The 12,306-nt window shown below is 34.3% G+C and overlaps 1 protein-coding gene across 1 annotated transcript in view; it reads left to right on the top strand.

The window, feature by feature from the left end:
- Positions 1 to 12,306, top strand: part of LOC129223995 (adenylate cyclase type 2-like) — a 92,815-nt gene that overhangs the window by 27,568 nt on the left and 52,941 nt on the right. The window contains exons 6-9 of the mRNA XM_054858388.1: positions 929 to 1,040; positions 5,562 to 5,689; positions 6,369 to 6,527; positions 7,299 to 7,440. Of these exons, the coding sequence (XP_054714363.1) occupies positions 929 to 1,040; positions 5,562 to 5,689; positions 6,369 to 6,527; positions 7,299 to 7,440 (541 nt within the window). The remainder of the gene's footprint in view (positions 1 to 928; positions 1,041 to 5,561; positions 5,690 to 6,368; positions 6,528 to 7,298; positions 7,441 to 12,306) is intronic.

Here is a 12,306-nt window from a genome sequence, read left to right as displayed (position 1 = left end):
GAGAGATCATTAGACTAATGTTAAGTATAAAGCGTTGATTTTGTGAAAACATATTTTTTACAAATTTGTACGTTAATGTTAAGACAAAAAATAAGGTGCTGATTCAAATCTAACGGAATTCGATCGAATCGAATACGATCAATTGTACCTACTAATTGCGCAGCTAGAAATTTCCTGTGTCCCACCCGAAGAAAAAAAATTCCTGCAACGCTGGTAGATAGAACTCGGGAGAATCGAACAAGATCGAGTTACGATGCGTTTATTTTTAATGCTTGCTGAAAGCCTTTTATTGCTCTTTGTGACTTAGTGCTATTCTCAATGTTTTCAATGATATTTTGTGAACGTAGCTAGTTTAAAATAAATAAATAAATAATATCAGAGATATAGAAATTCGCTGACCTGGAAGAGCAGTTTATTTGGCTGGCTTGTGTCCCATTATTCTTAGGCGCCAGTGAAAGTGGACATAGAATATTTTTCAGTCGTGATTGTCATCGATATTTTTTCAGACATCTACTTAACTTCGTTTCACTTTCAAGCTCTGGAATCATGAAATCGATTCAAATGATGAACATACTAACAAGAAATAACTAGGTCATGCAAACGAAATGGTTCATTTAAGTCTTCGGAATTTCGGTCTCTCACGTATCAGCTCATGGATCACTTCTGCGAGACTCTGCCAGCTGAAGGCTCTTTTGTGCTTAAATGTATCCGAAATAAATTTTGACCCTCATGTTGTCTCTCTATTAAACATATAATCCATGTGCCCTATTTCTTGTGCAGCACGATCTGCTCTAACCCTGTAAACAGAAGCTGCTTTCTCCGTCAAATTTATTCTGCTCATCGATTCGATGGGATTTATTATTATTTTTTTCTTTGTTTCTTCGAGTGTGTAATTCTTTCTGTTGTTTTATCTCTCAATTTTTGGCAGCATCTTGTACGCAGACATCGTGAATTCTGTCGCCCTGACCGCGTCGCTGCACGTGAGTGAGCTTGTAGAGACACTGAACGAACTGTTCGGAAGGTTCGACGACAGCGCAGAGGTAGGTGACAACTTCTTGAAGTAGTACTTACTGACTAAGTGATAATTAGAACTGGGGTAGTAAAATGCATAAGTAAAATCGTTGCAATATGCATGCAAATCTGAACGAAAAATTCCTAAAAAAAATGCACAATTTAAAAAGTGTGCACTATTCTTTTTTTTTTCTTTCTTTCTCTATTCACGCAAATAAAAATTTTCACATCTGAGGGAAAAATACAAATAGACTTTCGGTTTTTGCATTTTTTAAAAATATTTTTGGCCATAAATTTTATTTTTTGGCTATTATATGAGCAAAAAATAATGCGCATTGTGCGCAAAAAGTGAACCGAGAACATCGGGTGAACCTATAATCGGTCGCCCGATTATTTGTTCTTTAAGCAGAACAAAATAGTTTTTGTAATATCTTTTCCTCAAAAAAGAAAAAAAAAATGAAAATGAATGAAAAATGCAGTAATTTTAAACATTTATCTTTTTTGTGCAGTTTTAGCAGCATTATAGTCAAAAGAAGCAAATATCTACAATTGTATATATGCACATATGTATTTGCATATAAGATCGGCATATTGCATAAGATAAATTCATTCAGACAAACTTTGATCAACAAACTGCCGTACTAATATGTCAATAATGTTATTGCGCCTGTCGGTATAAAACTGAAGAAAAACTTACGAAGTACAGTAGACTCGTTTTACGCAGGGGTTTAAGTTGCACGGAAATGCCACGTAAATCGAAACCGCGTAAATTGAGACCTAATAGTAGTATTAAAATAGCGGTTAGCTTCCGTAAATTAAAAAACTACTTCATTGTAGTGATGACAAATTATATAATAAGTTTAATGTGTACTTATATCGATTTTTATGCACAACATGCATAAAGAAAACATAAATTAATTTCGTGTCCTGTTTATACAGAGGAGCTGGCTATGATAGTATTTTGGCAGTCATTAAGAATTTTTCTCTGTAATTCTTTGCAGAGCATTAACGCATCCATGATCACTTGCGTCATTTCCATCACAGAATCTTCCTTCACTAACAAATCAGAAAGATCATTTCTATTATCTAGGAATGGCTTAAAGTTTTCAATGCGAACGTTTTTGGTTGTGTGTCACCGATGTCGGTATCATCATTGGTAAAGGCCTCCTTTGTCACTCTTAAAAGCTCTTCTTCCAGTGAGTTCTGAACTGTGTGAGTTTAATAGTTTTACTTCTGGAAAGAGTTCTGGAACCAATCGCATAAGATGTCTCCAGTGGCCCAAGCTCGATTATTAGCACGCCAAAATGCAGTTTATTACGTGCAATCTGCAATCTTTAGGAGTTTGGATTTTGAAAGAGGGAAAATGTTATCTGTTTGCATTACCGCATCCGCGTAAAACCGAAACTCATCCGCGTAAAATAAAATAAAAGTGTCAAATCTTAAACCGCGTATAATCGAAACCGTGTAAAACGGGGGTCTACTATATTGGAAAATGATGCAAAATTTGGAAATGGGAATTTAATATGAGTAAAATTTTAATAATGAAGAAAATCATGTTACGCAGTATAATTTTTTACCATACGTACAAAGACGGCTATTTTTTAACTTTTTGGTAGGAAAATATTTTTTCTTTTCAAACGTTGCCCGACCATAAAAAAAATAATTTAAAATGAAAGTTTTTCAATTTTAATAAATCCTTTTTATTAACGATAAAATCACCATTCACACCAATTAAAAATTATAGTCTATCTTTTCTTTATTTAGCAAAGCTGAACTTTTTATCAGAAGCTGTAATATAAGTAATTTGTTGTATTTTTTCTAAACTCTTATTCAGAGGGAAATTCTTCCCTCCAACAGTATTATCCGATTTTAGAAAAATATTTCCCTGATCACTTAACGTTATATTTACCAACTCTCAGTCAACTCCAAAAGCATGCGGTTCTACTTCAAATGTCATATTTTTAGATACTCTGAAATAGAGAAATACTTGTTCTCAAACTAAATGTAGTTTTTGTATATGGACCATATATCCCTACTATGAGCCTCACACAAATTTTTAGAAGCTGTATGGAAAGAAATTCCTTCATCGTGACTAATATCTTTAGATAAGACACGTGCGATAAATGAAGAGGTTTGGGGAGACTCGGAGAGTTATTGACTTTTAAATACGAAAGCTATTCCAAAAGTCAGGGCTTTTTTTCAACATCGTTTTCTTTTTTAACATCAAAGTTTTCTTTTTTTTTCTTTTCAAAACAAGTGTTGCATTTACATTCTTCCCAACTTTCTCTATTTTTCAACGTAATTTCCATACTTATTTAAACATCGTCCCTTATTAAACATCTATTACATCAACCAGCCTTTGAATGCCTAAGTCATAAAAATCAGCCGCCGTAGCTTTAGTAGCGACGCATCCGCCATCTTGGGGCTAAATGCCTTTTTCTTCCTACGTTTGCTATAATGAAGTAGCGTATTTTGCTTCTTGATTCTGGCGTTCCTTAAATGTGGATTAACCATAGAGTTGATAAAAAAAACCACAATCAAGACGCAAAACACGCTACTTTACCGCAGCAGAGATAGGAAGAAAGCATTGTTTAGCCCAGCGGCGTAGCTTCTGCTTTTGCCGCCCAGGGCGGTCCCTCAAATTGCCGCCCTTCTGTTGAGAAAAAGTTAATATTTTAAACGGTCAAAAGTATTTTTTAAAAAACTGACACTTAATTTAAGACAAAAGAAAACTTATTTATTTCCATATTTTTCTAACAAATGAAAAAAACATCGCCGAAATTTTCAACATTCAAACAAAAATTTCTCAATAAGATTGTTTTCTTCAGTCAAAAGTAGTAGTTTTTGTCACTGAAATTGATAGAATAATAATAAAAAAAAAATAACATGGACCCAGAAAATACTTTCATTTTCCCAAAAGTTATTTTTTATTAATTTTTTTTAAATGTCCGATTTTTCAAACAAGGCTTGATGACGTCACAAAAGATGCATTTTGGCGCATCTTTCTTCCGCGTTTCCACGTTATGATAATCAAGGAGCGAATTAAAATTGCGCTCAACGCTTGCTATCAACCATATCGTTGCCAATACACGTGAGTAAAGATGCGAATTAAATATTTTGCTCTGTGAATGGCAACACAGAATGGCATTTCATCATTTGTGATGTCATCGGACAGAAGCATAAACAATAAAAGCTCGCCGTTTTAAATATTTTTTTAAAAATATTAAACTTAAACAAATTATTTAAAAAAATGTCAGTTCCTATGTTTTTAAGCATGCTCTTCCAGAAAAAAATACTTTTAAAATTTTGGAAACGACCCCATTTCAGACAATTTTTTGTAACGCTAATGGAAAAGAGTGTAAGGGTCTCCTCAAGACTTTTTTTTTTTTTCCGAAGTCGAAGTCAGTTTTAGTCTTTTTTTTTTTTTTTTTTTTTTTAATGGCGTTAACGGTCGGCGGATCCTCAAGGAAAATTTTTGGGTTAAAAGCTTAGTTCTAGAAATGAGGAGGACAGGGGTTTCCACCAAAAGTATTTTCGAAATGGAAATCGATTTTAGGCTATCTTTGGTCACACTTAGAGAAGAGGGAAAGTTCGCAGTCCCTCTTTGGAAATTTTTCGATACCGAAGTTTTAAAAACGCAACTGTAGGCTATTTTTCGGGGCGTTAAAGTGTGGCCTAATGACACCAAAAGATGGAAAGTCAAACGGCTCATCCTTGGAAACTTTTTTGAAAATGACATCTTGAAAACTCTACTTGAGACGAAAATTATGACTTTTTATTGCGAAAATAAGTTTTTTTTTTTTACATGTGTCTAATTGCCGCCTTCGAAATAGCGCCGCCCGGGGTGGACCGCTCCCTCCACGCCACTCTAGTTACGCCACTGGTTTAGCCCCAAAATGGTAGACGTGTTGCTACTTATCCTACGATTCAGCGCTTTAAGAAAAACCAGTCTTAACAGCTTCTTTCACTTCACCATCTGTGGCGAAGCGTTTGCCGCCAAGAGAATATTTTGTAGTGCAACAAAACGCTCTTGAAAAGATTCTGGTTCCGCCCTTGACCATGTATACTTATACTTTGTGAGATTAAATAGCAACAATGAAGAAAGAAATTACAGACAACAAGTGTTTTCCTTTGCGAATAAACTTTTATAGAGAAACCGTAGTTATGTTAGTGGCGCACAAACGCAATATATTACATATATAACATTCGGGGGTTACAAAAAATCCTTTTCCAAAAGAAAAAGGTTTGGAGTTTTCGGAACGGAACGGCCCAGATTACTTATATCTAGAAACTCAGGACTTCTAGCATTTTATAAACTGTACTCATAAAACCCATGAAATATAATTTTCTACTTTATTTTCACACAAAGGTAAACGTTAGCTGATTAACGTAAAACACTTTTCGAAAAATATGTAATGGATTTTTTACTTCTGTGTTACTCAAGAGTTTTACAGAATATTATGTTAAAGCATTGCTTCGTTTCAAGACTGTGCTTCCAAAATTAATATTTAAACTCTCAAATTTTAATCGTATTCTCTAATATGTTTCAGAGGAATTCCTGCCTTCGTATAAAGCTTCTAGGGGATTGCTATTATTGTGTATCTGGCGTTCCGAACCGTGATCCTCTCCATGCTGATCATTGTGTCCAGATGGCTCTGGACATGATCGATATCATTAGGTAAAGTATGACGCATCAGTAAGTCTGTCTTTACACCTACTGTCTGCTCACGGTTGATATAGAATTGGCAAACGTCCTTTTAAGACGAGTCTACATGAATGAGGGGAAAGTAAAAATTTGATGTGTGTGCGCGTGCTTCGTCAATATCAATGTGACTGACTCTGCTTAATTTAGAGACTTAACACACATTTCCAAAAGCAGACATCACTGAGAAATAATAGATGCAGCCGCATGTAAATTGGATATTTGCCTTTTCATCTCATCGGTGGTCAGACTGTTTGTGGTACGAAGCGTTTGTCTTTTTATACGGATTTAGCTCTAATCCATTGTATTAAAATGTGTCCACGACTGCCTTTTTGAAATATCGCCAGGATGGTTGGCATCAAATTGAATAACGTACTTATCAAGATACACATAAGATACTGTTTCCAAATTCCAAGCAGCCACCACAGGATGCCTAGATAGCTATGTCACGCTGATCAGCATCGCATCGTCCGCCAACGATCGACTTCTAATTGTTTGAATTCAGACACATATCATTTGGAACCCTACACTCTAAGCGTATTATGGAAATAGTTTGATTCGAAACGTAAAGTAAAATTTAGTTGCCAAAACTAATCGAAACTACTGAAACTCCAACTTAGACATGGTGATTGATGAGATTTTTGCACTCTTTCAGAAATTTCCGTGAAGAGACTCGAGTGAACGTGGACATGCGAATTGGAGTCCATAGTGGCAATGTACTCAGTGGGCTTTTAGGACTGCGAAAATGGCAATTCGACATTTGGTCTAGAGACGTGACGATTGCTTCCAGAATGGAACAGTCTGGAAGACCAGGGTAAGTGCATGAACATTTTTTCTTTCGTGAGCACCTATCAAATGAATCCCGAACTTAATTTATGGGAAAGGAGTAATTTGCAATTTACCGAATACCGCTTCTTCAAATCTCTAAAATCTCGATCAAGTATGATAATAATACTGTGACGGCAGCAACAACTTGTTAGTGCTAGTAAAAGTTCAAAATACTCGACCGGTAATGTTTTCAATAATACCTAACCATCTTTACTAATAATAAAGCTGAAAGTCTGTGTCTCTTGATGTCTGTGTATCTGGATATCTGTATGTCCGTTACGAGCAAAGCGCCTAGACCGTTCGGCCGATTTTCATGAAATTTGGCACAGAATTAGTTCGTAGCATATGGGGGAGCACTTTGAAGCGATTTTGCAGAAATTCGATTTTTTTCTCTTTCTATTCCCATTTTAAGAACATTTTATCGAGAAAATTATCATAATATGGTCGAGTAAATTATCATAACGTGCACAAGCAAATTACCATAACATTGCATTGCATTGCACCCCGAAGCTCCCCGCGCCTACCGCGTTTGCAGTTTACCAATTTTAGTATTACCATAACATGGGCGAGCGAATGAACAAAGCAAATTGGCGAGAAATTCATCGTCCATTATTTGTAAATATACAGGCGAACCAAATGACCGTTTAATTTTCTACTACGAGCAAAGCCGTGCGGGTACCGATAGTTACTAATAAATCTGTTATCAAGAACTTTTCTTTGAATATGAGTGTACCTAAAGCATTTTTTCTTCATCTAGCTGTGTTCATGTGAGCCGAGCCACGAAGGACTTGCTGAAAGGATCGTACAACATCGAACCAGGAAACGGAAACATAAGGGATGAATACTTGAACAAGCTCAATATGGAGACCTTCTTCATTACACCATACAGAAAACACAACGTATGTTTTTCCTAAATGTTTTCAATTGTTACTCTTTTTGCAGGTTCACTTTTGCAACTTAGTTAATTCTGTACTACACGCTACCGTTCGCTTTCGAACCGCATGTAGAAAATGAAAACAGATTTTCTTTTACTAATTTGTTTATGTATCGGATTGTTGTAACCAGTACAAGTCAACGAATAGAAAATACTGTTTGATCGGAAAGAAATGATAAAATCAAGATAAATTAATCAAAAGAAAAAACTGATTTTGGCTTTTAATCTGAAGATAAGTGGGTCATTTTCCCTAAACAACGCGATTTGGACAGGGCAAGGAATGACATTCGCTGTAACAAGGGAATGACACTGAAAGGAAATAATGCTCTTTACTGACGGTATTGTAATTTCTGTGGGAAAAGGAAACATTATTTTTATGAAATTTAAAAAGATCCATTGTGATTGTGTGCAATATTGTGGTCATTTGTTTCCCTTTCATGTGACTGGGGGATGACAAAAATTAATGTTAACTTATATATTGTCATAATTTCAAACAACAAAACTCAATGTCACTTAAAGTTCGGTGGAAAAACTCTATACCAACAAGAGTCAATCACTCATTGAGTAATTATTACAAAATTAAATTAATTAATCCGAGACATGGTAATGACAGTCATTAGAAATGCTCAACAAGGTTTAACTTGAGATCACCCAAATATACCCGACTCCGTGTATTTTTGCAAACATATGATGAGACCACAATTCAAAGACTAAACTATGGATTAGTACAAGTATTACCAGATGTGAAAAACATTCATTCCATTCTTCGACAGGGGAATGACAAAAAATCAAAGTACATTCACTATTTTTTTTCAAAATAGTGCAAACCTTGAAAAGTCTTTATTTTTCTGTTTTACAACATTGCATAACAGTTGTTAATAGGTTAAACAATAATCTATTTTCAAATACGCATCGCTTCCTGAATCTTTAGAGCTAATTTTGCTTTAAAGTGGAGGTAGGTACACGAAGTGGAATGATATTTTGAAAGTAAAAAAAATGTATTTAAATGTATACTAATAATAGAGAGTTTGTTTTAGCTTATTTTACAAACATAAAAACATGTTGATAAAGCACTCTAGCGTCATTTTTATTTCTATACATGTTAATTTGTTATTTTTTGAGTAAGGACTAGAATTTAGCAGTTTAGAGAAAATGACCAAAATGCTTCTTTCCAAGTCGGGGATCTGATGAAAACAATAGCCACTATAGTGGCCTTAGTAGAAACTTAGCAACGAAAAACTTTGAACTGTTTTATTTGTTATTTTATCAAAAAATTGAAAAATTTCGATTTTCAACTATACATAAGTTTTTTTATGACTAACTTTACTTCTCCTCTTACATATTACGTAATTACAAGAAACTGTACTGTTAACGATGCCTGAATCGACAAAACTGTGGATGATATAAGGGACCACCCATTAATTATCTCACGCTTTAAGAGGAGAAGGGGGAATCGAGAAATTGTGAGTTTGTGTCGCGGGGGGGGGGGGGGGTATAACAAGACGTGGGACATCACCAGTGATAGGATTCGGCCGGTACGCACCGGTTCGCGTGGATCGTTTCTTAAAACTTTTCGAAGCTCCGCGTACTGATTCTTAAAATTTCTGAAGTTTCGCTAACCGGTAAGTATAAAGATTTTCAAATTATTTGAAAATCATAACTTTGCAACTAAACGAAAATAAACAATTTCAAATTGATGGGACAACTATTGGACGTTAGATGGATTATAATCACTTTGGGTATGATCGTGTAATTATTACTGAATACAATAACAGATTATTGACTTTAACTGCTGTTGAAATAGATAATTATTCTAGTCGATGTTTAGCTGCTACACAATTTTACTGTTGTTATTAAATATTTTCAAATTATCCGACCCAAAAATAGCTCCAAAATATAGTAAAATACGCATTTTATTTCCTTACGAATGGAGGTGAGTTGAAGAAATTCTATTTTTCTACTTCGAAATAAAAATTGCTTTTCCCAGAATGCAGTTTGAAATGGAGGATAAATTTTGCTTTAGCTGAAAGCTTTTTTGGACTTGAACAGCTTCCCCTCGCACATAAAAATGCATATATGGGATGGAGCGCAGTTAGAGGCACGCCACTTCGTAAGGTAACAAATATAATATTTGAGTCTGGCATTACAGCTGGTAAAAATTTTAGAAAAATGTTTTATAATGGAATAAGAAGTCTATTTGAAGAAGTACATCTATGCATCTTTATACGTATTTCTCAGAGCATTAAGCAAAATATTGTGGAAATTGTACTTTCATACATATTATACCGTGAAATAATTAACTTGCGTTTTAGTTTAGCATAACTTTTTCTTTCACATAAATCATTTAAAATAATAAACCGTTTTTCTTTAAATATGAGTGCACCACTTTTCTTTTCTAAATACTGTAGAGAATGCTATGATTTACTTGTTTTCGACTAAAAAATGACAAAAAAAAAAAAAAAAAAATGCAACATACACTGTAGAGCAAAGACGATATGACTATATCCATCTAATAACGCATTCAGATTCACCTTTTACCCTCGCAACAACTTCTCTTGGCTTTGGCGTGGATAGAACAAGCCGTTGAAAAATGGCTAGAAATAGCCTGTAACCAAATGTTCAATTAGTGGTCAATAGGGTGGTCACAAGGTACATGGAAAAAAACTTTTTACAACTAATCTTTTGAAGCACCCCCTAAAATGTGCCAAAAGACTAGAAAATGTGATTTGGAAAGTTTCAAGTCATTTCGATGATATTAACACGTGCCGCAAAGAGGCTTAAGTTACGAAAAATGGCAAATTTCAGCAAAAAATCGTAGTTTTTCATCTGTAAAATCAAAACTATTCATTCTAGAAACTTCGTTCTGGTCTCATGTTATAGCGAATTTTATTCTCTTTAAGTCTAATTTCATCTAAAGTCTTGTAAAAATAGATTGAACATTATTCAGGATTTTTCAAGTCACGTCATGGCTAATATCTTCAAAATCGCGTAAAAAGAACGAATCATTATAATATAAATTGTATTGCTTCTTTTAGTTAATGGTTGTAACTCCCTTACAATGCTGAGCTATCAGCGCAAAAACAGCAATATTATCAGAAATATATGCAGTGAAATCCCGTTACAACGAATACCGATACAACGAAATATCTGTTTCAACGAAAGAAATTTTCAGCTCCGATTTGATTTCCATTACGTTGCTTGAATTTCATTACTACTAAAACCTCGTTACAACGAAGAAAATTTCAGGTAATTTGAAGTTCGTTGTAACAGAATTTCACTTTACTATAGTTATGTCTCTAAACCTCGAAGCTAAAACAAACAACTTCATGTAAAGGTTATAAAATTAGCTGTAGGAGGCCATAAATACCGAACGTTGCTCTCCTTCTCGGTGGACAAACCTGCGTTTTGTAAGTACAGTTGTTACAGAAAAAGTTTTTGTATTTAGTATGTCGCTACCACAACTTAGAAGTTGGTATGAAAGCAGTTTTGATTTGCAAAATAGGTACGTCCACTAGTCCTTAACCAGAAAATTTTCAAGAATTTCAGGATGAATGGTATGGATAAAAGGCAACTCAAAGCAATTATTGAAGATTAAAAACAAAATAAGCAATCCAGGTGAAATTTCAAGCTTTCTTTTTGAGAAATAAAAACAGTAGCAGCTTAGGGATGCCTATAAGTTATGTTCATTCCACTTTGCTTAACTTATTTAGGGAGTCTTTCTCCAAACAATGTTACTTTTCGAGTACCTCAGGCGCTATTCATCACACAAGATGGATGGCAAAGGCCATATGACGTAGTGAGAAGCAAAGGGATGTAAGTGAACTTTTTAAAGTTCCTTATAAAATGCGTTTAAAGTGCAGATCCTAGATAGGCTTTCATTGAACTTTTTTTCTAAATCATGCTATATAACAGCTCCTACCAGAGCTATTAGTACCATATCTTGCCCCTAAGCAGAGGAGAGTTCCCCTAATATTTGTAATGATTATCTCGAAAATTTTAATTTTGGCAATTACATTCCTTTGCTTCTCACTGCCTCATATACTCTTTAAAAATATATCTTCTCAGGGATCAGCTTTCCTAAATCGATTTAAAGATAAAAGGTATTGAAGATATTTGGTTGTCAACAATATTTACGGAAAAGTATGGTTTATTGTTTGCGATCCAGCTTTGGGCCCCCAACCAAGATCTACAGTTAATAAAATCTTTGGTTCAATACAAAAGTATTTATGAAGATGATGTAGGCACAGAACTACTTAAATAATTAATCATTTGTAGTCCCTGAATTCAGAGAAGGTTGCATTTCCTTTTTTGATGATACTTTAAGGATAAAAAAAAAGATCAAAACAAAGAAGGCTGCAAAATTAAAATCCGAAGTAGGAGATAATGAAGGTGATTGTGATCTTTGGGATACAAAAGCACAGCTCAGTCTGAAAGAAGCTTAGTTTATTGGACAAAGAAGTAGATTTTTTTCATTTCTCCTCAAGCAAGATACAATTTTTTAAAGAGATTCAAAATCGATAGAAAGTTTTTTAATACTGATCTTGATGAATAGTGTAAAAACCAATATTATATTAAGGCTAAAAAGATAGTAAACAATTTAAGGGTTGTCAATGGCACAGCTGAAATAGATGTAAAACTAATTTTTAACTAATGAGTTTCTATTACACGGTTTGTCCGAATGCAGGCACGTTTTTCCACATTTATCAAAATCTGTCATACCGAAGCCATTACCACTTTAACTTCTCAATGAAAAGTAATAACATAATGATGTACAATTTAACAGTGTAAGCAATAAAATGCATTATATTTTTTCTTTTCTTTCTTGTAATTT

Source organism: Uloborus diversus, chromosome 6 (genome assembly GCF_026930045.1).
Source record: "Uloborus diversus isolate 005 chromosome 6, Udiv.v.3.1, whole genome shotgun sequence".
NCBI lineage: Eukaryota > Metazoa > Arthropoda > Arachnida > Araneae > Uloboridae > Uloborus > Uloborus diversus.
Note: the sequence above shows the minus strand (reverse complement) of the source record. Positions and strands in the feature narration are given on the sequence as shown.